Source organism: Microcaecilia unicolor, chromosome 11, assembly GCF_901765095.1.
Source record: "Microcaecilia unicolor chromosome 11, aMicUni1.1, whole genome shotgun sequence".
Lineage (NCBI taxonomy): Eukaryota > Metazoa > Chordata > Amphibia > Gymnophiona > Siphonopidae > Microcaecilia > Microcaecilia unicolor.
Window position 1 is genome coordinate 98,231,324 of NC_044041.1, and position 27,652 is coordinate 98,258,975.

Genomic DNA, 27,652 nt, shown 5'->3' on the forward strand with positions numbered 1-27,652 from the left:
TGTGGCGTTCAGACACCGGGCAGCTCACAGCAGCAGTCTGTTCTTCACTTTTGGTACACTGGCAGGCAGGCGACAATGACAATCATCTGCATCATTCCTGTTCTGGCAGTGGCACTGCATGCAAGCAGCAAGGTGGCGGCACATGCGCATAGGTGGCATTACCGTGGGATGCGTAGTTGTGGGATTGGCACCTGCTAATCCCAAGCTAAAAAATATAAAATATTTTTTAGCGTGGGAGCGTGTTTGAGGGGCAGAAAGTTGGCGTGCCCTGTGCTATTTGGTTAGCACAGGCAAATCACAAGAGTGCTGTTGATTAGTGTGAGTTTACTGCCTACAAAATAGGCCATGCACTGTGGTAATGGCCATGCGCTAATTGGGAAATTAGCGTGAGGCATTAATGGAAAAAAAAAAAAATTGTGGCCATTTTACAGCTGTGCTAAAAGTGGCCTCAGCGTGCAGGAAACCCACATGCTAAAAACAGCGCAGGCCACTTTATAGCTCAGCTTTGTAAAAGGACCTCTTCTAATATAATAATTTGCTCCTGCAATGTTCCAATGTCTCTGCCTGCGTTCGTAACCATCTCCTGACGTCACTCTCCCACAGTGGAAGCCTGCTTGCTTGACGTCAGGAGATGTTCCTATTTGAAGCAGGGAGATGGGAAGCGTGCGACCAAAATAAACAAGAGAGGGCTGAGACGATGATCTCGAGGACGCTTCTGTCAATCTGTGACAGAAATGTACCGCGGGAGCAGCTTCAGCCCTTCGTGGACACCAGTGACAGCTGAACGGCAGCGGCAAAAAAGAACAGCAGGAGCAAGCCCTGATCCCCTGCCCCCCCTCCAGCCACCCAGCGATTCTCGCTCCCCTGCCCCCCTCCAGCCACCCAGCGATTCTCCTCACTCCCCTGATTACCTCCATCAAAGCGGCCGCGTCATTGAAAGCCCTGCCCGTCTCCAGCCTTCCCTTCGAGTTCATTCCCTCAGTTCCACCTTCTGATGTCATTTCCTCTTTCTGCGAGGGCGGGACTCTGAGGGAACGAACTCGAAGGGAAGGCTACAGATGGGCAGGGCTTTCAATAACGTGGCTGCTTCGACGGACGTAATCAGGGGAGCGAGGAAAATCGCTGGGTGGCTGGAGGGGGGCAGGGGAGAGAGGAGGATCGCTGGGTGGCTGGAAGGGGGGGAAGGGGAGAGAGGAGAATCGCTGGGTGGCTGGAGGGGGGGCAGGGGAGAGGAGAATCGCTGGGTGGCTGGAGGGGGAGCAGGGGACAGAGGAAAATTGCTGGGTGCTGCAGGGGGGCAGGGGAGAGAGGAGAATCACACACACTCTCTCTCTCACAGACACACTCGTACCCAGTCTCACTTTCTCTCTGTCACACACACACACTCGCACATTCACTCTCTCTCACACAGTCACTCTCACTCTCTCTCACACAGTCACTCTCACACACTCTCTCTCAAACATACACACTCCAAGGAAACCCTTGCTAGCACCCGTTTCATTTGTGTCAGAAACGGGCCTTTTTTACTAGTAGGAAATAAAAGCCACAATCACCATAAAAAGACTTTGCCTTATAAACGTGTTGATTAAATATTTGAAAGTTAACATGTCATTTGAGAAGTTTTGGTAAGACTGATAAAATTATGTTTATTGCTTTTCCTTCTTAAAAATCACCCACTATGTGGGAAGCTTCTTCCCTCTGGATTTACTGAGTGTGTAAAAGGTGGATTGTATTCTTGAGGGCTGTTTCAGTAATATTTGTGAGGTACTGGCAGCATAGCCATTCCTCTAATGTTGCTTCTCCATCCTCCTCTACCAGCTTCTCTGCAAACTTCTGCATTAGCAATGCCCTCTTAATATCCATCCAATTTTCCAGCAAAAGTGCTGTTACAGGGGTGTCCCCAAATAGCTCCTGCCATGGACCCCACAGTAAGACCTGCAGGGCTGACGTGGCCTTTTGGATAGGTAGCCTCCTGCAAGGGTCAGGGTGGAGCAGCAGGAGAGCCAGCCTCTGGAGACCTTCAGAATACACAGACTGCCTTGAGATAGGAGGCATCTCTATATTGCTATAGTCCTGGTCAAGCTGTGGGCAATTCTCAAAAGGATTCTCCTTGTGCAGCATTTCATAGATTAAAATGCCCACCTGAAAATTATCCACTTCTCTGTAATTGGTTTTAGAAAGCAGTTCTGGTTCCAGTCTGGCATGATTTGGGGACAGGTTTGTGGCATTGGTGACTTCCAGTGCTGTTGTAATCTGTGTGGCTTTGGAGAAATTACTGATGACAAGTCGGGGTAGCTGAAGCACCTTGGATGTTTGTTCAGACTGGTGCTTGACCTGTTGGCTAGATGAACACTGGATCAAAAGCAAGTTTTCTGGGCGCAGGTTGCGGTGCACGATGCCTTGTTTCTTCAGGTGCTCTAGTCCCATGCATAACTGGAGGAGGAGAAGACAAGCAAGATGTTCATAGTCCTCAGGGTGGGACCTGTGGAGGTCCTGAGATTCCTCAAGCCAATCTGCCAGATTCTGGTAAGGAACCTGCTGTGTAAGCAGCAGTTGGTGGCTCAGGCAGGATGCTCCAGTGTTGGTCATTGCTTCCTCTGCCTTCTGCCCACTGGGGTTTAAATTCAACTCTGTTACTGAGATTGCAGTCTGTGTAGGTGATGGGGTGCTGCTAGGAACGGTGGTTGTGAAGCAATCACTCAGCTGCTGGATGTTGAAATGGGGATGTACTGATTTTTGTATGCTGAGACCACTGGGATCTGAAGAGGTAGACCTGAACTTTGTGGTCTTGTGGACCTGTGAGGATGAATAAAAATAAAACAAAACACCATTTTAATTTATGCTGATGAGAGCGCTAACTACAAGAACAGAATGGGAGTATGGGCAGAAAAAAAGCATATGCAGCATCAGCAGTACTGGGGGCAGTGGGAATGGGAGATTGAGGGTTGGAGAGAAATGAGCAGGAGAGGCGAGAGGGACAAAGTACCAGTTTTGTTTGGTCTTTGTATCATATACATCTTTCCACCTAAGGTATTTTCTCCTTCAAGTGAAGATCCATTCTTCTTCCAGTGGAGATCCAATCTCCTTCTGGCCAAGACCTCAGTTCCTTCTGGAATAGTCCTCTTGTTTTGCCTGTGGCCAACCTGTCTCCTTGTATTGGAAGCCCCAACTTCTTTCAGCAGGTGCGTCTTTTTGAGAAGTGGAAATGATGTCTGCTTTCAGGAGAGGTTCCATTTCTTAAACACATTTTGTGAAAGTCTTTTATGTATTTCTGCTCATAGCAAAACACAAATTACTTTCACACTTCAAAAAAACATGGAGGGGAATAACCATTACAGAGTGGAAGTTACAGCCCTAACCACTTTACTGGACAGACTAGGCATTTCTTTTCCATGAAATGTACGTGCGTGTATGTGAGTGTGTGTGTGTGTGTGTGGGGGGGGGGGGGGGGGGGGTAGGGAGAGGGGATGGAGTAAGAACAGTCAAAGGAATAACAGTCCCAAATATTTTGCGATATAGGGCAGTGCTTCCCAAACCTGTCCTCTAGCACCCCACACCTGGTCAGGATTTCAGGATGTCCATGGGATATTTGCATGATAGTTTGCATGTATTGGAGAGTCAGTATATAATACAATTATATAAAAAACAACAACAGATAAAATACTATCTATTAATAATCAGTCATACACAATACCCCCAGTCATCCATATGCACATACAAACAGAAATGTTTTGAGCCTCCTTGAGTAAACTACAAAACAGAGCATTCCACAGTTGAGATGCCCTGACTGAGAAAGCATTATCCTGAAAACCCAAATAGCTGTGGGCACTGTTTTCTCTAAGCTGCATGGCCGCAAACTTTTTTAAATTTGCGCCATAGCAATTTTGGTCTGCCATGTAATAAACTTAGAGGCAGGAATGAACTGACCATTCATGTAACCAGGCAGTGCCCAAGGGCCCAGAGCAATGGGGAGGGGGGCAATGCCCCCTTTTCCCATATCCAGCATCTCTCTCCCCCTCTCCTCTGCCCCCAAGTTCAACATCTACCCCCTGTCTCAACTTCTTCCTTTGCCCACAGTCCAGCATTTCCCCCTCTCTTTCAACAACTCCCCCCCTCACCCGGTCTACCATAAAAACTATCTTTCTATGTAGAGGTTGCCGGTAGCCATGGTGATTTACATACATTGCCTAAGACCAGTCCTCGAGTCTTCCCTTTGCCATGTTCTACCTAAGCAGAAATAGGAAGTTACATCAAAGGGCTGGGACATGGCAGAGGGAAGGCTATAGGACTGGCTACATACAGTGTATGTGAATTGCTGCTGCTGTTGGCAACTTCTAGAGGGAAAGACAGTTTTACAGTAAACTAGGGGGGGAGATGTTCAGAGAAAGGGGAAAATACTGGGTTACAGGGGAAGAAGGACAGCAGGAAAGAGAGAGAGATATATTAGACCTGGGGGGGGGGGGGAAGAGAAAGAGATGCTGGACCATGGGCGGGGGGGAGGGGGAGGGGAGAGAGGTGGAGGAAGGAGATGCTGCTCTGCAAAGGAGGAGGGAGGGGAGATTTTAAGATTGAAAATGGTGGAACATGTGAGAGAGGACATGGGGCTGTCAAGGAGATGAATGACAGAAGAAAACTGAGTACAGAGGGTAAAAAGGGGGTAATGTGAAGCAGATGAAAGACAGAAGGAAATAAGAGGCCATGGAAGGGGTGAGACAGGAAATGGGAGAGCTACGAGGTAAGAGGAGATAAATAGTTGATAGGTAGGTAAAAAGTTAAAAAAAATAAAGGAGATAGAGGACTGGAGGGTGAGAAGGTGAAAATTGGATAGAGGAAAAAACCAAAGAAAGGGAGGAAAGAGCTAAAAGGGAAATATCAGTATGTCAGAGACAGATGTAGTGAGGAAATGGAACAAGATAAGAAGAGAAATGACAAATGGACAGCAGCCACTGGAAAGAGAGTTATCAGGGGGTGACAATACCTGGAATGCCCTCCCACGGGAGGTGGTGGAGATGAAAATGGTAACAGAATTCAAAAATGCAAAGGATAAACACAAAAGAATTCTGTTTAGAAGAAATGGATCCATAGAATTTTAGCAGTGATTAGATGGCAACACCAGTAACTGGGAAGCAAAGCCAGTGCAGGGCAGACTTCTATGGTCTGTGCCCTGATCGTGGCTGGACAGATTTGGATGGGCTGGAGTGGGACTTCAATAACAATTTCAGAAGATTTAGAACAAGGACAGTGCTCATCATACTTCTATGGTCTATTCTCTGAAAAAGGCAAGGACAAATCAACATCAGATATACATATGAAGTATCACATCATACCCTATGCTATGAGTTTATCTTGTTGGGCAGACTGAACGGACTGTACAGATTTTTTTTTTAATTTTATTTATTGCACTTGTATCCCACATTTCCCCACCTATTTGCAGGCTCAATGTGGTTTACAGAAATCTGTTATGGCATTACCGTAACAGTATAAGAGGAAATGCATTTCTGTTTTTATTTCTCCAGTGTTGCAGTACATTCTGAATTTAACTTCTTAGGGTTCCCAGTTCAATTTTTTGTCTTTATATTTCTATGTGATCCCTTGTTCCGCATTGGGTGAGGGTCTGTTTGCGTTCTACACATGACTGAGGTGCAGTATTCTGTTTGTATTTAGTTTGTGTGTAGAGATCTGTAGATGTATTGGAGCTTTGGGGCTCAGTGAAATATTTGTAGTACTGCTTATTCATAGATAGGGTTCTTGTTGTTTAAATCAAAGGATTAGTACTACTGTTATATGATATGTTTTCTACATATATTTTGAAAGTCAGGATTTGTTTTTGAGGTTTTGTATTTCACAAAATTTGGGCAGACTGGATGGACCGTTCGAGTCTTTATCTGCCATCATTTACTATGTTACTATGTCACAATGTGCTTGATAGTGGAGAGATTCATGTTGCTCAGATGACATGGGCTTTTTTGGTCAATCAATTAGTTGTCACAAGACCATTTGACATCCTATGAATCCTGTACTAGAGGCTTTTTGTTTGTTGGTTTGTTTTTACGCCATTCAAGTTGTTAAATCATCTGCTCAGTTAGAAAAAGAATTAGAGGGAGCATTGACTGTGGGGACCTCAGGCTAGATTTGAGAGGCCTCGGTATAGACAGAGTGACCACCTGTTTCCAGGACATATGAAACAACTAAGCCACTCATGGTTTCCCACTCTTGTTCAAAAGCATTCTCTATCTGAAATCCTTAGAAATGGGAATTGAAAACCTAGGACTAGTTTACTTGTTCATTATGACCTCAAGTCAGATGTCACCTTAGCATCAGATAAGACATTCCTAATTAATCTGTATTCTTACCTTGGCTGCCAGTATTTTCCTGGAACCCGAAGTCTGGCGGACTCGATAGTACCAGGCATCACCTGCTTCACAGCATGCCTCTGCATCCAGTTGGTCAAAATCCATCCACTTTTCTACTGATGGTGCCATTCCCACTTGTTCTTCTCTGTTCAGTATCTCCTGCAGTTTTGTGCCTATATGGCATAGGGACACCAAGTGGCACTGGACTACTTTATCATAAATCTCTTCCTTACTTTTTAGATTGCTGAAGAAGACATTAAGCTCCTGATCAGGAGTGGATAAGGTCACCTCTTTGATGTTAAGTGGAGTATCCTCGGTGGATCTGGGCACAGCTTCATCAAGCCTTTGAGATTTGGGTAGTCTCCCAAACTTGATCTGGGACTTTTCCACTGTTACAGAAGAACTGAACATCTCTCTGCTCATAGGACTGCAAGGGGTGCTGTAGCTTTCTCTTTTACCAGAGACTGGATTATTTTGGCTTACTGCTGGACACAGTGGAAGCTTTTTGAGGTAAGGAGAATGTTTCACTTCAGGCAAGGAATTAGTCCTGTTCAGTGTTTTTTTTGGCAAAGGTGGAGGTGGTAAGTCTATGGAGGAAAATGTTGAAGAATGTCCTTGACTGAAATTAGATGGTAACAGGTAGCCTTGAAATTCTCCTAAAAAGATGTAGAAAAGCCACATAATAATTCATATTGAAAATGTGTAGTGCAGAATTGTAAAGTGTGACATTGTCCATATGTGCGAAAGAAAAAGATACAGAGTAAGATTATTAATTCAGGAAACTTTGGCTGAGACTAGAGGAAGAAAGATAATGTGCATGTTGTCTATAGCAATATAGACTTTAGAGAGACCAAAGTGGTGTTTCAGAAGAAAGCATCACAATCCCGACTAGGAAAAGCAGAACTAACCCTTTAGAAGCGAATTGCATGTGGAACTATGGACCTTAGAGGCACTTAATTAAAACGTTTTTTTTTCTAACTGCTTTCATCTAGATTTGAAAAGCAGAGTTTATTCCTGCTATGAACAGCATTTTTTAAAGGTCAAAAAAGCTTTTCTAGAGATGTCCAGGTCAGGACGTCCAAAATCAGGCATTTTAGAAAATGATATGTCAAAGGGGAGGAAAGGGAAATGGGACTTGATATACCACCTTTCTGAGGTTTTTGCAACTACATTCAAAGTGGTTTACATATATTCAGGTACTTATTTTGTACCAGGGGCAATGGAGGGTTAAGTGACTTGCCCAGAGTCACAAAGAGCTGCAGTGGGAATTGAACTCAGTTCCCCAGAATTGAAGTCCACTGCACTAACCACTAGGCTACTCCTCCACTTCTACTCCTACCTCTTCTACAATAAATGCTTACATGGATGTTCCTGCATTGGCCCGTCCCGCAGAAGCACTATTTCGCAAAATCAAATGCTAAAAATACAGATACTGACTCAACAGGCACCTGAACATGTCAGATTTAGCACTACCATGTCTTTGTGGTGATTTTACTCTTCAGATGTGGCAGTGCCAAACATTGCAGATCTGCAGTAGCACCTATCACCCTGCCAGTCTGACCCCCTCCCCTACACAAAGACTAACCCTTGCCAGTCAAAATCCCCACACAAAGGCTAACACTCCCTGTACACAGGCTGACCCCTGGATCCCTCCACAGGGAAAGGCCCACACATGCTAGCAGAAGCCCGTCACGTGGCAGCCTCCCTGAGAACCTCCTCATGCACAAGGCCCTCTCAATAGCCCTGCCAGGTGCAAGACCCCCATTCCTCCCCTAGTCACCAGATTTAATTTACTGGAGGGCCCTGGGGCCTAGAGGGGTGAGACTGATGCCCACTTGCTCCCGCGCTAACCAACATGGTTGCTGAGACTTCTAGAGGAAATACCACAATATCACTGCCAGGGGCAGCTCAGTCAATCTGTTGCCTGAAGCAAGAGATGAGGTGGCGCCCCGGTGCCCTACTTGCACCCCCCTGGCTCTTCCTCAAAACTACAATCAGGGAGTAAAGGGATTGGGAGTGATAGAAACAATTAAGCAATTAAGGGGCCCTTTTACTAAGCCGCGTAGGCGCCTACACACGTGCCAAATTGGAGTTACCACCTGGTTACCGCTTGGCTCTTGCGGTAATTTTAATTTTGGTGCGCGTCCGCAAAATATTTTTTATTTTCTGGCACGTGGCAGCTACGCGTATCAAGTGGCGTTTGACGCACGTAGACCATTATTGCCTGGTTACCATGTGAGACCTTACCGCTAGGTCAATGGCTTGCGGTAAGGTCTCAGACCCAAAATGGATGCGCGGCAATTTTCATTTTGTCGCACACCCGTTTTTGGCCAAAAAAAAAGGACATTTTTTGTAGGTGCGCTAAAAAATAATTCTGCACACGCCCAAAACATGCGTCTACACTACCTCAGGCCATTTTTCAGCGCACCTTAGTAAAATGACCCCTTAGTTTATCACAAAACCATGAAAATACAAAAATAAATAAATTATATATATATATATATATATATATATATATAGTTCTACCAGGGTTGCTGGAGCCACCAGAGCCTAGCTGCACATCTGTGAGGCCTGGATGAGGAGCACAAGTATTCACAAAGAAGTTAATTGTAAGTAAATTGCATAAAGTATAACTATTCATTCACCAGGGGCGTAGCCAGACCTCGGCGGGAGGGGGGTTCCAGAGCTTGAGTTAGGGTGGTACAGTTTAGCCCGCCGCTGAACCTCCCCCCGCTGCCGACCCTCCCCTGCCACTTTCACCCCCCTCCTGCTGCCGACCCTCCTCCGTCGCTGCCGCCGCCACCAGGTACTTTTACTGGCGGGGGTCCCCAATCCCCGCCAGCTGGTCTTCTTCAGCGCCGGTCTCTGGCGTGCTTGCTGATCTGTTTCTGTGAGTCCTGACTCCTGAAACAGATCAGTGAACGCGCCGGAGACCTGCGCTGAAAAAGACTTCGGCTGGCGGGGGGTACCTGGCAGCGGCGGCGGGGAAGGTTTGGTGGCGGGAGGGGGGGGGGTTGAAAGTGGTGGGGGAGGGTCGGTGGCAGGGGAGGATCAAAAGTAGAGGGGGCCAGGGCTAAATCTGTGGGGGCCCATGGCCCCACCTAGCTACGCCCCTGTCATTCATAGGGACATTCCCAGATCAACCAATATCAATTCATTGGCAGAAGTCAGCTTTTCTTTTTTTTTTAAAGCTGACCGAGACGGCTAAGTAAGCCCAAGATATTCAGTGCCGAGCCATGTGCTGGCAATGGCACTGACTATCTGGGGTTAATTAGAAAACCGGTGGCTGCCAGATTTTATATGGGTCCCAGCCTATGTTCAGCCGGGACCCAAATAACTTTTAAATGTTTCCCAGCCCCTCTGATCCCCCTTTCCCCTAAATGACCCTGTTTCTGATCCCCTCCCCCCCCCCACCACAACAGCAATACCCTCTATCCAAACACTCTCCACCCCTCCCCCCAGCCTACCTAATGTAAATATAGAAACATTTTAACTTAAATTTCCCCCTCCCTCCCCAGGGGGAAGCTGTTGCTGGCATCAGAAGAACCCTTACGCCAAGCCCCCTCCCTGCCCGTCTTCAAGTCTTTGCTTAAAGCCCACCTCTTCAATGCTGCGTTCGGCACCTAACCCTTACCGTTCAGTGAATCCATTTCAAGGGGAAGCGCTTACCATCACCCATTGAGATGGCGGTAGGGGCTCCCGTGGTAACCGATCAGCGCACCCTGCAGAAATATTTTTCAAATATTTTCGCTAGTGCCGGATATGCCGCTCGCTGATGGTGAAACTACCACCGGCGCCCAAGTTGGGCCGCTGATAGATCTGGATTGCTGTGTGGCAAGCCCGCAGTGAGCCTGCCGCTGCTTAGTAGGAGCCCCAAAGATACGCAGTAGGAGTCTATTTTATAATGAAACCTTGATGCCCAGGTTCCCTTTTAAGGTTCTTGGCTAGACTCCCCTGATTATCTCTCCCGCCTAACTATCCCCTACTCCCCTACCAGTGTCCTTTATTCCTTAAACGACCACTGTCTAATTCTACCAAGTCCTAAATTTGCCCAACTAGAGACAACTAGACATCTTGCTTTCTTGTTCCTTTCTCCTCACATTTGGAACTCTCTGCCCCATGTCTTACGTAGTGATCTGTCTCTTAAGAGCTTCAAGACCAACATAAAAGCTTGGCTTTTCAGACAAGCCTTTGGAGACAAGTGTTGACTAGAGTTGGGTCAAGTCATCGCTGCTTTTGACTGTGTGCTCCAATACCTCTTTCTGAATGACTATTTTAATTCAGACACATTTTGTGCATTAACTACTCACTTCATGTCCTGCCACAGCACCTCTGTTGGGTTCAAGTCAGGATTTTGACTAGGTCAATTCAATACTTTAATTTTGTTTCTCCTTATTCACTTGCTTTTGTGTTTTGGATCATTGTCTTGCTGCATAACACAGTTACACTTCAGCTTCAGCTCATGGCAGGGCTGCCGAGAGACTGAGCTAGGCCTGGGGCAAGGCTGCCCCCGGGGCCCACTGCTGCCCCTCCCCGAGGCCGCCACCCCCCCCCCCAATCACTACTTAGGCCGCCAGCGCCGCAGTCCCCAGTCTCCACCTGCCCAGACCCGTCGACAGCCACCCTCCATCCGCCGTCGGGCCCCCTGCATTCAAATCGGCAGTGCCTCACCTCCATGTGAAAGTGCAGCAGCAGATCGCCTCACTTCGGGCCTGCCCTCGTGGAAACAGGAAGTTACATCAGACGAGGGCGGGACACAGGGAGGAAAGGCCCGAAGGGAGGTGATCTGCCCCTGAGCTTTCACATGGAAGTGAAGCTCTGCCAATTTGAATGCAGGGGGCCCGGTGGCAGACGGAGAGGGAGGGCAGGTGGGAGAGACCAGGGACTGCGGTGCCAGGCCCCCCTTGGAGGCCCGGGGAATTCTGTCCCCCCTGCACCCCCCCTCTTGGCGGCCCTGGATCATGGACAGATGACTGAACATCCTTCTTAAGAATTTTCTGGTACGGTGCAGAATTCATGGTTCTTTCAATAATGGCAAGTTTTCCAGGTCCTGAGGCAGCAAAGCATCCCCACATCTTCAGTCTATTGCCACTGTATTTGACTGTTGGTATGATGTTCTTACTGTAGAATGCTGTATTTGCTTTATGCCAGACATCATGGGATTTGTGTTACCCAAAGAATTCCACTTTTGACTCATCTGTCCATAGAACATTATCCCAAAAGGCTTGGGGATCATCCAGGTGTGTTTTTGCAAATGTGAGATGAACATTGATGTTACTCTTGAACAGCAGTGATTTCTGCCTTGCTACTCTCCTATGAATCCCATTTTTGCCCAGTCCCTTTCTTATTGTGGGGTCATAATCACTGACCTTAGCTGAGGCTAGAGAGCCTGCAGTTCTTTGGGTGTTCTTCTGGAATGTTTTGACTCCTCCCAGATGAATTGTCACTACATCCTTGGAGTAATTTTGACAGGCCAATCACTCCTGGGAAGATTCTCCATAATTCAAAGTCTTCTCCATTTGGATATAATGACTTACTGTGGTTTGGTGGACTCCTAGAGCTTTAGATATGGCATTGTAACCCTTTCCAGACTGATATTCTATCTATCTATCTATCTATCTATCTATCTATCTATCTATCTATCTATCTATCTATTATAAAACTTATATTCTGCTTAATCCATAGTTCTTAGCAGATTACAAAGTTACACTCATAATATAAAGAACAAAACAAACTTGCAACATAACTTAACACCATTACAAATACAATCAATCAATCAATCGAGTTTTTAAAACAGGCACATGATACTTATTCATTCCCCCAGCTATATGCTATATATTTCAACAACTTCTTTTTTGTTTTTTTTTTCATCTCTTCTGGAATTTCCTTTGACCATGGCATTTAACATACTGGTAGAAACTTTGAGTGATTACTTCACTCTCATGTTCAATATATAGTAAGGCTAGATTCAACAGGGTTGGGTACAATCAAGCCTGTGTTCAATCAGCTGAATCTAACTTTCCAATTAAATTTGGTCAAATGGTTGATTGAGTAACTAAGGAGACAGTTACTTTTAGATGGGAGATATCTGTGTTAGATAACTTTGTTCCTTTACTAAATTGTTTACTCAGGTTCCCTTTGTCTAATATTACATTTTGTTTAAAGATCAGAAGCCAATCAGTGAGACATATAACAGGGAAAATCAGGGGAGTAAATACTTTTTCACATCACTATAGGTTATAGAATTGCCCTTCATGTGACCTTGGGCAAGTCACTTTATCTCTTATTACTTCAGATATCATGGACATTTTGTACTTGAAATATTTATTACCACTGTACAACACTATATATATTCAGTAGTATTATAAAAATGATAAGTATTATTTTATTCTTTGAAACTGTTATTTACCTGCATTACTGTGTGAAAACTGGTTCCAGGTCCTGTCAAACCCAACTTGTTGTGCATAAGCATCCACCTCTGGAATGAATAGGGATAAATCTGGATCCAAAGAACCACTACTGCCTGACCAGCCACTGCCACTGTCTCGGCTGCTTATTCTGCTAGCTGCAAAGAGCTCTCTGGGATGGAAAAGGTAAAAAAAAAAAAAAAAAGAGGCGAGGAGGTTTTAAAATATGGTTTACAAGTCACTTAATTTGAGTTTAGCAAACAAACAACTAGCTGGGAAAAGAATTAAACAGCAAAGAAAAAAAGGAAAACAGTGGTTTGAGCTGAGCCAGCAAACACCTTCCTTACCCCAAACAAGAGGGTGCTGACCTCATTTAGAGATAATATTGTTTAGTACTGATCTGATTTTACTCACACATTTAGGGGTCATTTTACAAAAGTGCACTGAAAAATGGCCTGTGGTAGTGTAGACTTGGGTTTTGCGCTCAGAATCATTTTTCAGTGCACCTGTAAAAAAATGCCTTTTTAAAATTTTTGCCGAAAATGAACGTGCGGAAAAATCAAAATTGTCATGCGTCCATTTTGGGTCTGAGACCTTACTGCCAGCCATTGACCTAGCGGTAAAGACTCACTTGGTAACCGGGCGGTAATGACCTATGCGTGCCAAATGCCACTTGGCATCCGATATGCGCATCCAAAAATAAAAATTGTTTTTTGGATGTGCGCATCGGACACTCGCCAAAAATGAAATTACCCCAATAGCCACACGGTAGGTGTGCGGTAACTCCATTTTGACACATGTTGGGTGCGCATAGACACTTACATGGCTTAGTAAAAGGGCCCCTTAGTATGAAAAGGTTATCTTTGAGTCACATAGCAAGACCCCACTACCCCTTCACAGTTCCACTAACTACCTTTAAGGGTGAAAAGTTACACAGGCGGACAAAACAAATTAGTTCCAGGTGAATGTTACACCAGTTTGTAAAACCATCACAAAATTTCCACAATTAAATCCCCCAAAAAGATGGCTCCAAAATATCAGTGCTAGAATAGTAGGCACCCTGCATGGCAGAACTAAGGTGTGTTGTTAAAAGAAATGGTCTTAGCATCTGAATACCACAGTGTTCTTCAGGTCAGGACTGAGCTGTACTGGAACAGCGGGAGCTTCAATTCAGGGCTGAAGAGGTACTTTGGCAGAATTTGGGGTTTGGACTTTCAATAATGTCTGTGGGTCAAGATCTGGGAGCTTTCTTGTTTTGTATTATTATTATTATTACTACTACTAGTACTATAAATATGTCTTTAAAGTTTTATTTCCTTTGGAAGTTTATTTGTTCTACACACATTTTGACTTGCTAGAAAACTGTTTCAGATTTAAGCTACTTACAAGTCCACTTTTCTATTGTACTTTCTGTTTTTGATGTATCAGACATTTACTTATTTAATCATAGCAAAACACTGTGTAGAAAGTTTACATGAGATTGTTCGGGTTGATGAAAAGCGCCTCCTGATGCATGAAAGAGCTGAACGCATACTAATTTGCTGTTAGCAATGTTGCTTCCGACCACTAGATGGCAGTCTTGCTAATATTTTTTTTGACCTTCTGTGACAATTTCAGCTCACAAGCCTGGCACAAAACATGTTACCTTTTCGTTCATATGCTTTCTTCCTACATCTCTTCCTCTCTCCCCACTTATTTCTTCTTTTCACTGTTCACTCCCCTGTTGTAATATTTAACTTGGCAAACTCGGGGGTAGATGTGCTAAAGGATTTTTCTCATTTTGTTTTTTTCTGGAATAAATGTGCTATACATGTGACTCCTGCTGTTTAAATTTACTCTCTGCATCTCTCTCTCTCTCTCTCTCTCTATATATATATATTAACATTTCAGATGCTATTAAAACAGCAGTGCTACTTATTCATGACAAAAATCCCATTTGCAAAGATAGTGAAGAACTGCTGGGGCATCTTTTTCTTCAAGTGGTTCACATATTGCAGAGTGAAAATGTCATATCTTAGAGGTGACATATAGATTTTGTGTTCCAGTGCCAATTGCCTGAACCCATCAACTTATTGGTGACAGGCTTTGCATCCCTGTACCCATCCCCTGAGTTCTCCAGTCCTAGAGGTGACAGAGCCATTGCTGGACAAAGTGGTTGGTACGCAGTGTTCTGGGCAGTGAAATTTTCTTTTATTTTTTTTATTTTTCTTACATTTGTACCCCACGCTTTCCCACTCATAGCAGGCTCAATGCGGCTTACGTATTATATACAGGTACTTATTTATACCTGGGGAAATGGATGGTTAAGTGACTTGCCCAGAGTCACAAGGAGCTGTCTGTGCCTGCAGTGGGAATCAACCCAGTTCCCTAGGACCGAAGTCCACCACTCTAACTACTAGGCCACTCCTCCACACAATGGAGGGAGGTTCACCTGCAGGCAGTGGTGTGCTGGAGCCGGCTTGCACCAGCTCGCAAGAGCCGGTTGTTAAATTTTCTTCCGGCTTGTGAGCCGGTTGTTGAAAATAGCGAGCCGGCTCTGGCTCTCCTCCCTCCATCCGGATCCGCCTCACTGCCCGCTTGTTTTTTGAATTCTTTGGGGCAGGCAGTCTTGCCTGCCCGCTTCGTTCCAGCGCTGACTGTCCTTCCTTGCCGATTCGCGCTTTAAAAATGGCCACCGAGACTTCCAGAGGCGGCCTCGCGAGACTTCGGCTGAAGTCTCGGCGGCCATTTTGAAGCGTGAATCGGCAAGGGAGGACAGTCGGTGCTGGAAGCGGGCCTGCCCCAAAGAATTCAAAAAACAAGCGGGTGGTGAGGGACCAGATCGGGAGGGAGGGAGAAGAATTCGCGAAACAACTCAGGAGGGGGTGGCAGGGGGGAAAAGGGAGTCGCTGCTGGGCATGGGTGGATGGAGGGGGTCACTGGGTATGGGTGCATGCAGGGCAGGGGAGAGGAGGGTACACTGCTGGACATGGGTGCATGCATGGCAGGGGAAAGGAGGGTCACTGCTGGACATGGGTGCATGCAGGGGAGAGGAGGGTCACTGCTGGACATCTGAGTGCATGCAGGGCAGAGGAGGGTCGCTGGGTATGGGTGCATGCAGGGCAGGGGAGAGGAGGGTCACTGCTGGACATGGGTGCATGCAGGGGAGAGGAGGGTCACTGCTGGACATCTGGGTGCATGCAGGGCAGGGCAGAGGAGGGTCGCTGGGTATGGGTGCATGCAGGGCAGGGGAGAGGAGGGGAGAGAGAAGAAATGCTGGACATGGATGGAGGGGAGAGAAGAGTGAGGAAGGAGATGAGATGAGGGAAAAGAAAGAGAGGAGAAAAACTGCACATGGATGAAGAAAATAGGCAGAAGCTGAGGACCAGAAATGAAGAAGAAAGGAGGAAAGAAATAAATGGAAAGGAAGCCCTGGAAACGGAGTTAAGAGGACAGATAGCAGCAGAATCGGATACTGGGCCAGCATGATCAGAAAAACAGTCACCAGACAACAAAGGTAGAAAAAAAAATCATTTTATTTTTATTATAGTGTTTGGAATATGTTCACTTTGAGAATCAGGTGCTCAACATTAAAAGTTTATATTTATTTACTTATTTATGGCATTTTATCCCACATTAAACATGAATTAGATTGGAACCTGGGATCATTTAATTTTTTTTTCTGGAGAGAGTAATGCATTGCCCCCCCCCCCCCCCCCGGCTATAGCGAGCTCTGCAATTTTTTGGGGGGGGCGCAGAGGTGGAGGGGGGGGGGGCGCAGTGGTGGATGGGGGAGGGCGCCGAGGTGGACCAGGGAGAGAGCCTGTTGTTAAAAATTTACCAGCACACCACTGCCTGCAGGGATGCATACATTCTGGCTGTTGCAGCCCACTCAGACCAACATTTGTAGCTAAAATGGTCTGATTCCAGAAATTCACTCTCTCCTTCAGCTCATCTTGTCTTCCCAATACACACTCTCTCTCAACCCCATTTTTGCCAGTCTCCTGTCCCCTAACTCTCCAAGCTGGATCTCCACCCAGTTTGGTAATGCTGTCTCACTTCCACAGAGTCTTGCCACCTCTGGGACAGCTGCTCTGTTTTCTTTCAACATGTAGCTCTAGGTGAGTTTGAGCCATGCAATATCCAAATTCCTTCGTGGTTTGCATAGTCTTGTGAGAATAACATAGATATTTGGGCATTGCATGGCAGAAATTCACTGTGAGCTGCACAGTCCCAAAGCAAAACAGAACAGTCGTTCGGGGAAGTAGTAGCAGCAGCAAGCTTCAAAAAAGGGTAGGAGAAAAGTGTGTATATTGAGGGAAGAGAGTCAGGGAGTTGCAGCTAGGTTCAATGGGGCTTACCACTGGCCCTGGAGCCTTGCAATGAAGAACTCTGCCGTAAACCCTCCAGTGCTATAGGTTAAAGGCTCTGTATCCCTGCACCCCTCTTCTGAGCCCTCCAGTTGTAGAGGTAACAGGCCAGGGATCATTGTAACTCCCTGCAGCCCTGCAGTCTTAGAGGTGGTAGGCTCTGTATTCCTGTGTCCTTCAGACTTAGGGATGAAAGAGTCTTTATCCCTACACCTAAGTCCCCATTCCTAGTGAAAAGCCCAGAATGCCTAATTCATCCATCCATTAAATCATAGCAGTGAATGGCTTTGTCAGTATAGTGTTGTAGTCAGAGTACAGCGTGATGGAACTGGGAAATACTGATTCCGATCTCCTGCTACCATTCTTTCTGTAACCTTCAGTAAACCAGTTATCCTTCCTGTGATAATATATAGGGCTCTCTATTGCAGAGAGCTTAGTAATAGTACTGTGCACCTTGTCAGCATTCTACAAATACTTACAATTCTTATCTTAAGGCTCTGCATCATTGCAAATTTTAGTAATACAGTTCTATAAAGGGGATGGATCTAAAATTAATCCACACAGTAATCTGGCCGGTCTTATATCTGAATTCAGTATCCTCTAACTCCTGCGGTACATGAAAAGTGGATGAATATACATACACATATTCACGCACACTGACTGATTTATACAGAAGTGTGAAACCTGTTCTGAAGAAGAGGAAGTGCGGATATGACTGTTAAACCGCAGTCTAACTGAAACTTCCAGCATTCAATACTGCCCTTACACAAACTGAGTTTTTTTTCTTTTTTTGTGGTTGGGAGAGGGGCGGTAGGGGGAAGAGGAGTTGTGTTTGATAAGGAGATGGTTGGGCTGTGCCTGTTCTGCACTTGATAGCCAAATCTGCCTCTTTTTAAAGTGACTATCCTGCTTATAATCGAACTAGAAAAACACCTATATTGTGACCCAAATCGGGAGATAGACGTTTATCTCACAAAAACGAATAAAGCGGTATAATCGAAATCCGAATTTGGACGTTTTCAACTGCACTCCGTCGTGGATGCGGACAAAGTTGATGGGGGCGTGTTGAAGGCGTGGTGAAGGCGGAACTGGGGCGTGGTTATCTGCCGATCAGAGATGGGCGCCTTTCGCCGATAATGGAAAAAAATATGCGTTTTTAGCGAGAATTTAGGGCACTTTTCCTGGACCCTGTTTTTCCACGAATAAGGCCCCAAAAAGTGCCCTAAATGACCAGATGACCACTGGAGGAAATCAGGGATGACCTCCCCTGACTCCCCCAGTGGTCACAAACCCCCTCCCACCACAAAATATGCCGTTTCACAACTGTTTATTTTCACCCTCAAATGTCATACCCACCTCCCTGGCAGCAGTATGCAGGTCACTGGAGCAGTTATTAGGGGGTGCAGTGGACTTCAGGCAGGTGGACCCAGGCCCATCCCCCCCACCTGTTACACTTGTGCTGGTAAATGGGAGCCCTCCAAACCGCCCCCCAAACCCACTGTACCCACATGTAGGTGCCCCCCTTCACCCCTTAAGGCTATAGTAATGGTGTAGACTTGTGGGCAGTGAGTTTTGAGGGGGATTTGGGGGGCTCAACACACAAGGGAAGGGTGCTATGCACCTGGGAGCTGTTTTACCTTTTTTTTTTTTTTTTGTTAAAGTGCCCCCTAGGGTGCCCGGTTGGTGTCCTGGCATGTGAGGGGGACCAGTGCACTACAAATCCTGGCCCCTCCCACGAACAAATGTCTTGGAGTTATTCGTTTTTGAGCTGGGTGCTTTCATTTTCCATTATCGCTGAAAAACAAAAACGCCCAGCTCAAAAAAAGATAAACGTCCATGTTTTTCGAAAATACGGTTCGGTCCGCCCCTTCACGGACCTGTTCTCGGAGATAAACGCCCATGAAGATAGACGTTTCCGTTCGATTATGCCCCTTCACGTCAATTACATTAAATCTGTCATTCTGGTACAGGAATGGTGCAAACTGAATGGTGTACAAGATGGTTTGGTCTTGTCAAAGTGGTCAGTGCTCGTTTTTTGGAGAATGTTGCAAAAACACTGTAAAGGCAGAAGGGAGAGAACTGGGACTCCAGCCCTTAGACTGTGAGCACTTCACAAATTAGAGATAAGGCAAGTTGTACATTGTTCATGGGAGGAGGCCAAAGAGAGGTTCTCATTTGTCTTGGACAGTTTTTTCTCACAGGTGATGAATTGCATATCCTTGCACCAGAGCTGTTAACAATTTCAAAAGGATCGTGACCAATTAGTGACATGAGGAAGGGAGAGAGGAAGATCTTCACTTTCATGAGAAACTATCAAGTGGGAAGAGCCTTGATGAAGGAAAAAAACCAGCTCTAGCCTGTCCTCCAGGGGAAGTATCCACACAGCACTAGAAATTCTTGACTTGGGTGAGAGCAACTGGGTCCCATAGCCCCTTTCAGCTTGCTGCATACCTGCTCTGGCCAGAATGTTTCACTACACAGTCCTGTCATAGCCCAGTAGGTCCCACTGACATCAGTCCTGGTTCTGGTCCCACTCAGTTGGGTGGTTCCGATACTGTTTGGTTTGAACTCCCTATAATAGACTTTTAGTTGGTGATGGTGTTTGTCTCACAGTGCACTGCATGGCACATCAGTTCAGGATACCTTTTGTAAAATGGGGAGCATAAACTGGGATAGGCTCCATCTTAACCAGAATGAAACTGGTGCTAACAATAAAAAATTGAAAGAACAGTTCTCAACCAGATCTTGGGGGAAAGCCAACAACTGCTGAGAAATATATTTCAAAATGAGAGATCTCCAAAAGATATCTTTAAAATATGAAAAATAGATGATCCTGCCAGGGCTGGTTCTTCTATTGAGTGACTGTGTATTTTGCACATGCCCCCCACTCCATTTTCTTGCCCTGCCTTTCAGGCTCTATTTTTTACATCTGAGGCTCTGCAGTGAGTCTCTGCATATTGTCCCGCATCCTTCTTGGGCCATCCCTGATTTTGGTAGAGTAGATTTGGAGATGTTGAGAGAGCCCAGTTGGGTATAGATAAATATGAACGATTCCAAATTAAGTGAATCAGTTGCTAAAAGTGAGCAGATTATGACTAGCAATAAAAAGAATAGATTTAGGTGTCTGCATGCAAATGCCAGAAAGTTAAAGGGACAAAGGGGTGTTGAGGCCTCACACAGGCTCAAGGAGGAGCAGACAGAGACCAATGGGGACAGAGCCTGCCATCGGGTAGCAAGGGGTGGTCCTAGAGGACGGCTCTTGATTGGAGGGAAAGGTCATACCTGGCTAACCTCTCAGGACAGAGATAGTAAGAATGACCAGGAAATGATAGCAGGAAGACAAAAGAGTCAAGCTTGGCAGAGAGAGAGAGAGAGAGAGAGAGAGAGAGAGGAGGTCTGGGCAGCCTCACAACCAGTGGTAACAGTTCTTATACAGCCAAACAAGTGTGGTTGCATTGCTTGTGAACTACATTACACACAATGCCTTGCTCACATATCTTTGCTGAGGAAACTACAACAGTGAAGGTCCTTAGAAATGAGAATAACAGTAAAGGCATTAAACACATTTTAGGATCACATTATAAACCAGTGCGAGGCTGTCAGAGGACAGAACAGATATATCCCAAATTTTATTGAAATTGGTCAAAGTTTTGACAGAGTTATGCAGAAACAAGCTTTGTATAGTTTTTGTTGTTGTTGTTGAAAGACAGTGTAGTATGGTGAGAGAGACCAAAAAATATTAACAGACATTAGACAGGCTCCCCAAAAACATGTTAATAGTTACTCTAATACTGACTGGGTGAATGTTTCAGGGTGTGCTAGGGAGGTAAAGTTTCTAACGTCATAAATGACTTCATGGAGCAGCTGGTCCTAAAACCAATGACTGGCAGGAGCTACTTTAAATCTGGTTCTCAGTGGATTCCAGAGGCCTAGTGCTGGAGCCATTTGGTCATAGTAAGCATGATGCAATCAAATGTGACAAAATTATCAGAGGGTAAACTTACCACAAAATCAAATAACTTTGAAAAGAAAGCCCATGATAAAATGAGGAAATTAGAATGAAACGGAAAGGGGCAGTTGCAAAGGCAAAAAGGCCTTTTTGAAAAATTTACCACGGTAACACACTGGATTTTGCATTTCAGGGTATTGTGCATAATGATTCCAAGATCCTTTTCCTCAGTGGTAGCTTCTCATATGAACCGACGCACACAAGTGGCAGAGCAATGATCAGTGCGGGCTCAGACTCGATTCCCAGGGTGGAGGAGTTCCCTCTCTGATTTTGATGATTACTTGTAGGAGAGGTGTGGAATAACCTTATAGTTAGCTGTGGTAAAAAGTTGCCTGTGGTAGTCTGGACGCATGAATTTAGTACATGCTAGGCCATTTTTTACTGCAGCTGGGAAAAAGGGCTGAATATTTACTCCAAAATACCATCAGTCTGCCCAAACAACGCACACTTTATCTTGAGCTGTCTTTAAATTTTCAGGGCATAGACTGTAGAAGTCTGCCTGACGATGGTTTAATTTTCATCTACTGGAGCTGCTGTCAAAGCCCGCTCCAGCCCAATCAGATCCATCTAGCCACAATCAGGACACAGACTAGAAGTCTGCCAACAGTAGCCTTTCTTCCCAACTAATGGATTTGTTGCTTAAGTATGGCCAAGTTGTTTTGCTTCTGTTCTGTTTCCATCAGTGCTTTTTTTGTAAGAAAAAAGGTGCCGGTACTCATACAGGGCAACCTTAGGGGTGGGGCTACTATAAATGCTCCGCCCCTGTGTATAGCTCCACCCTACTGTAGCCACACCCTGCAGTAGCCACACCCCCTTTACCAGCCATAGAGCATATAAAAAAGCATCTTTGAGAATATTAACCAGTCCCTAGAATACCAATACATCTCTTACTGATAAAACATAACAAACAGGATGTTCCCCACAGAAACTATATTGCCCCCCCCAGGTATAGCCAGCCTTGCAATTTGGGGGGGGCACAGAGGTGGACTGGGGCCAGTCCACCTCTGCACCCCCCCCCCCAAATTACAGGGCTGGCTATACCCAAGGAGAGAGAGCCTGTAGTTAAAATTTTACCAGCACAACACTGCCTGTGGAATTACTTCATCATGGAAAGGGTAGCAAATTTGTGGAACAGCCTCCCGGTGGAGGTGGTGGAGATTAAAACTCTGTCTGAATTCCAGAAAGCTTGGAGCAAGTACACAGGATCTGTAAGGGATGGAAAGGGAGAGTAGATGGCATGGATGGGCATACTGAGTGACTGAGAAAGGACAGAATCTAAGAAAACACAGGATCCTCAGCCCTGGTCTGTTCCAGCTCACATGCCATCCATATTTTTTTCAGCCACCTGCTCAGGTACATGCTCAGAATTTTGGCAGGGGTAAAAATAAAATAGAAATATTGTAGGAAGTCTATGAAATTCGAATGGCAGCAGCAGCAGCAATAACACAAAATACAATACCATATAGTCCAGAATCAGCCCTAACCTTCCCAGCCCCCATCCAGCTCTGTAGCCCAGACCAGCCCTACCCTACCTCCAAGCCCTACCCATCCTCCATAGCGTGGCATCTGCATCTCCCCCCCTACACATCAGTGGCGTACCAAGGGGGGGGGGCGGTGGGGGCGGTCCGCCCCAGGTGCACGCCACTGGGGGGGTGCCACGGTGCGCGCCTGCTCCTCCGCGTTCGCTAAACTTTGTTCGTTCGCTGCAGCTCCCTCTGCCCCGGAACAGGTTACTTCCTGTTCCGGGGCAGAGGGAGCTGCAGTGAACGAACGAAGTTGAGCGAACGTGGAGGAGCAGGCGCACGCTGCGGCACCCCCCCCAGCAGCATGCACCCGGGGGGGGGGGGTCATTTCACCGGAGGGGGGGGGGAAGGTGTCATCTAGCGGGGGGGGGGGGGGGGGCGGGTGCATCGGCGCTCCGCCCCGGGTGCCATCCAGGCCAGGAACGCCACTGCTACACATCCAACATAATTCCAACTTTGTCCCCTTCCCCCACCCCCATTCAGCCCCTCAACCATTCCCATTCCTTCAGTTTTTTTCAGGCCCATTCTTCTTACCTTGCTTCCAGAGCCTGGAGGGGGGGGGGGGGGGCGTGCCCACAGCAGGTGCTTTTTTAGGACTTGGGAGCCAACTGGGAGGGAGCAGTGGTGCTGGTGAGCATGTTATTGTTTTTCACACTTCTCTTTGTTGTCCTTCTCTCTCCAGCAGGATCTGATAGCAGTGCAGGAGGCAGGCAAGACTCGGAGCTTGCTTGCTGCCCTGGCTGAACCAGCCTTTCTGATGTGTCCTGGGGGGTAGGGGCAGGGACACAGCAGCACAAACAGCCTTAGCTGCTCAGCTGAACCCTGCCTGTTGCAGGCACTTTTTTATTCGGAGCCGACTCAGAGAGAGCAGTGGTGCTGGTGAGCACTTTCACACTTCTCTTCATTCTCTCTCCCGTGCGCTCCAACAGCAGTGCACGAGGCAGGCAAGAGCAGGACCTGGCTTGACAGCACGCATGCGCCATTGATCAGGTGACGTCTTTGTTGCTATTGGGTGCGTGCTGTTGCTGGGCCTGCCTGCCAAAGCTGATAGGGCCAGTAGCTTCACTTCAATTCAGCCGCCGCCAACCACAGTGGAGCCGTTCAGTGAGAGATACCGATGTACGGAGAGAGTGCTGTCAGCTGAGGACAAGTTTAAAAAGGTACCGGTACACGGTACCGGCGCGTACCGGCACAAAAAAGCACTGGTTTCCATACAGGAATCCTTTGTGTTTATCGCATGTATTCTTGAATTCCATTACAGTTTTTGTCTCCACCCCCCCCCCCCCCCAAGGGAGTGCATTCCAGGCATCCACCACCCTCTGCATAAAACAGTCCTTCCTAACATTAAGTCGAACCCCCAAGTAACCTCAATTCATGTCCTATAGTTGCATACTCTTCTCTGGAAAAGGTTTGTTTGCATATTAATACCTTTCAAATATTTACACTTGATGAGCCTAGTTGCCATTCAAGTAGGTTTGCCATTTCAACAACAGTGCAAACTTCCCTGCCTCATACCCTGCCCCAGCACAGATCAGGGACAGCATTAGAAGCAGCAGTGCAGGCTTCAACACACAAAATGCCCCTCCATAGAACAGGCACAGCACAGGCAGCAGTACTGCAAGCTTTCCTTGTGCACGTGCCCACACCCACTAGGACACAGATTCCATTTGACAAATTAACATGACTGGACTCAAATTCCCAGTTAAGAGCCTCTGGGTTCAGAAACCCTACTCTGGGTCCTGCGATTATAGTACAAAAACACCCGATATTCAGCCTACAGTGGTAAGCGGCATCTGGGCCACTCACAGTCGCAGATATTCAATGCCAGGTCATGCGCGGCTCCCTGCATTGAATATCCGGGTATCAGCAGTCAGCTGGACGTTAACCGGGCACTGGCCGATATTCAGACCAGTGCCCAGTTAAGTTTAGCGAAAGGGTTGTGTGGCACCTGGAACTACCGTCAGACCAATGCAGCCGCCGGCGGTAGTTCTGGCTCAAGCATGAACTATTTCAGGTTTGCCAGAAAATATTTTTGGAATTTTTACCATGGCACTAACCCAGTGCTGCCCGGTTAATGCCAGGTTACCATGGGAGCCCTTACCAGCACCTCAATGGGTGGCGGTACGTGCTCCCCTCCACATGGCCACGTAGTAAGGGTACTCTTACCGCATTGCCATTTTTTGGGGTGCTTTTAACCCACTGGGGGAAAAAGGGCCCTGGCATGCAGGAGAAATGGCCCCCACCGCTACCACAGGGCCCTTTTTACCACAGCTTGGTAAAGGGACCCCAGAGTTAGGATAGCAAAAAGGCTGTCCTAACTTTAAGCAGTTATATAGACCAGTGGTTCCCAAACCTGGTCCTGGAGGCACCCCAGCCAGTCAGTTTTTAGGATATTCACAATGAATATTCATGAGAGACATTTACATGCACTACATCCACTGCATGCAAATCTCTCTCATGAATATTCATTGTGGATATCCTGAACACCTGACTGGCTAGAGTGCCTCCAGAACTGGATATGTGGACACTGCCCACGGTCCGTCTCTAACCTAACCAGTGAGGAGATTATTGATAGCGGCAATATTCAGTGGCATTAACCAGTTGAGTGTCACTGAATATTGTGTGCTGGGTCATTCAGCAAGGTGTAATCCCCTGGTTAAACCCTTTTGAACATCGGACAGAAAGAATATGAAGAGAGTATAGCTGTGACTCTGGGCAAGTCACTTAACCCCCCTGGTACAAATAAGTACCTGAATATACTATGTAAACCGCTTTGACTGTAGCTGCAAAAACCACAGAAAGGTGGTATATCAAGTCCCATTTCCCTTTTCCTTCCCTTTCTCTAGGTGGAACCTACGAGGTGCGTCCTTTCCTGTTTCTTCCCATACACCTTGCTAGTAACCGCACAGTCATCTCTGTCACTAAAAGAAACCAGAAAACACTGCATGCATTTCCTCCTTATTCAATACCATTGCTACATCCATCTGCTCCTTCTGGGGTGAACAAAACCCAAAGTGTCCTGGGTACACCTATTATAGTCCTAACATGCTTTCCGCTCCCTACAGTACCTGCGCTGTTTCACTGGCAGAGGAGGAGGTATAGAAGCAGGATTCTTTGGTTCCTTCATGAGATTCTTTGAAATCATGTCCGATGCTGAAAGAATCTGCTGCCTTGTGAACCTTTTCAGCTGCTTTGTGTCTTTCCGCATTAGTCACCGATTCATGTTTTAATCTATTTTTTAACTCCTCTGAAAAAGTTAGTACTCCGAGTGCCTTGTTTGATATGTGAGTAGTGGCAGGAGGAAGCCGGGGAGGTTCTGTGGCCAGAATGGTCTCCGTGAGCTGCTGCAATACTGATATGGATAAAGAACCCTGATGTGGTGACTGAAGATAAAAAAAAATTGCAGGTTAAGGCTGGGGCTGGTTTTTGTAACATTATTTCGCAACTAGTCTCAGAACTACCAATGTTCCTTCTTTAGGAGGAAAGTACCTTATTTGCGTCAAACCCACTTCCCCATCCTCCCCCCCCCTTCTCTCTTCTCAGTCCCCTAAATTCCCTATACTGCCATGGATTTCAAACCAGTATTTTTAATACAAATACATTTATATTTCTAGACCATCTTTCCAGGGTAAGCTCAAAGTAGATTGCAACAATTCAGGTGTAAGTTCCTCTCCCAAAGAGTTTACATTCTAAGAGCCCCTTTTACTAAGTGGCGGTAAGCCCAATGTAGGCTTACCGCTCACTAAACAGGAAGTACCGCCAGGCTAGTGCAGCAGCCCTGCGGTACTTCCCACCCCTAGCGCGCCGTCATATCTGGAGCTACAAAAACATATTTATTTTTGTAGCATCAGAGTCTACCCGGCAATAATTGGGCAGTGCCGCGTGCTGCCTGGTTACCTCTGGGTTAGCGCGGCAGCCCTTACCGTTACCTCAATGGGTGGCGGTAAGGGCTCCCCCTCCCCCCCCGAAATGGCCATGTGGCAAGTGATTTACTTGCAGCATGGCCATTTCCTGAAAAAAGAAAGATCTACCTTTTACCTGCTGTGGTAAAAGGGGGCCTCGGCACATGTGAAAAACACGCACCAACGCCGGCGCAGGCCCCCTTTTGCCGCTTGGTAAAAGGGACCAAAATTAGCCTGTTTGGTCCCTAAGTATCTGAGGCAGCAGGAAATAAAGGAGGTGAATTTCTAAGCATGTTCTACATGCCAAGGTTGTTTTACATGTGGAAATTGACCATTCTAAAATTGTCCGTGAGTTACACATTTGAAAAGTCTGCAAAACTGGGCCTACCTTTGTGTTCTCTGCACAAAGATGTCCCTGAAAGTGCAGTTTGGCTGGAATTACAGCCTGTGCATATATTTATAAAATAATGCTGGAGTTAACAAAACAACCTTAGCATAAGATGCTACTCAGTGACTAAAACCTTTCTCATTGAGAATTATGCACCATCATCGTCACTGGTCTTTTCTGTTCGCTTATTTTTAAACTCTTCTATGAATTTTGCAGCTATAAACTTGACATGTACTTCTAATATTTTTAAATAATACACTTATGTTGGCTCAGGGGTAAATTATCCAACATGAATCATGTTTCGCTACTTGCTTTATCAAGGATATACCCCCTTATAGTAAGCCAGATCCATCTTACCGACAAGTGCTCATACGGTCCATATTTTTGCATTTCCGCTGCCCAGTTACCACCAGGTTAGCACGGGAGCCCTTACCACCACCTCAATGGGTGGCAGTAAGAGCTACCCCCTGCATGGCCATTCGGTAAGAGCAATCTCACCACATGGCTATGCATTTTTGCATCCTTTTTACCTGCTGTGGTAAAAAGGGCCTCAGCGCGTGGCAGGGGCATAGCCAGACCTTACAGTGGGAGGGGGGCGAGAGGCTGAGGTTGGGGGCACATTTTGAGTGCTGCCCCGCCGCCACCCCCCCACACCACGCCCCACCTCCCCCACCGCGCACCCCCTCGCCTCGTAAATACCTTTGCTGGCGAGGGTCCCCAA

At 46.4% G+C, this 27,652-nt stretch overlaps 1 protein-coding gene across 2 annotated transcripts; it reads right to left on the bottom strand.

Moving 5' to 3' along the window:
• Window positions 1-1,536: 1,536 nt before the first annotated feature.
• PEAK3 (PEAK family member 3) lies at window positions 1,537-25,970 on the bottom strand. Of its 2 annotated transcripts, none has more exons than XM_030218697.1 (4): window positions 25,710-25,970; window positions 12,763-12,932; window positions 6,354-6,940; window positions 1,537-2,796 (listed from the first exon to the last, which is right to left on the bottom strand). In XM_030218697.1, exons 1-4 carry the CDS (start codon window positions 25,847-25,849, stop codon window positions 1,705-1,707), a joined length of 1,989 nt encoding a protein of 662 aa, XP_030074557.1. In that variant the 5' UTR covers window positions 25,850-25,970; the 3' UTR covers window positions 1,537-1,704. The 2 variants fall into 2 exon arrangements, with proteins under 2 accessions (XP_030074557.1, XP_030074556.1); XM_030218696.1 differs by having other exon boundaries at window positions 6,354-7,009.
• Window positions 25,971-27,652: the final 1,682 nt, after the last annotated feature.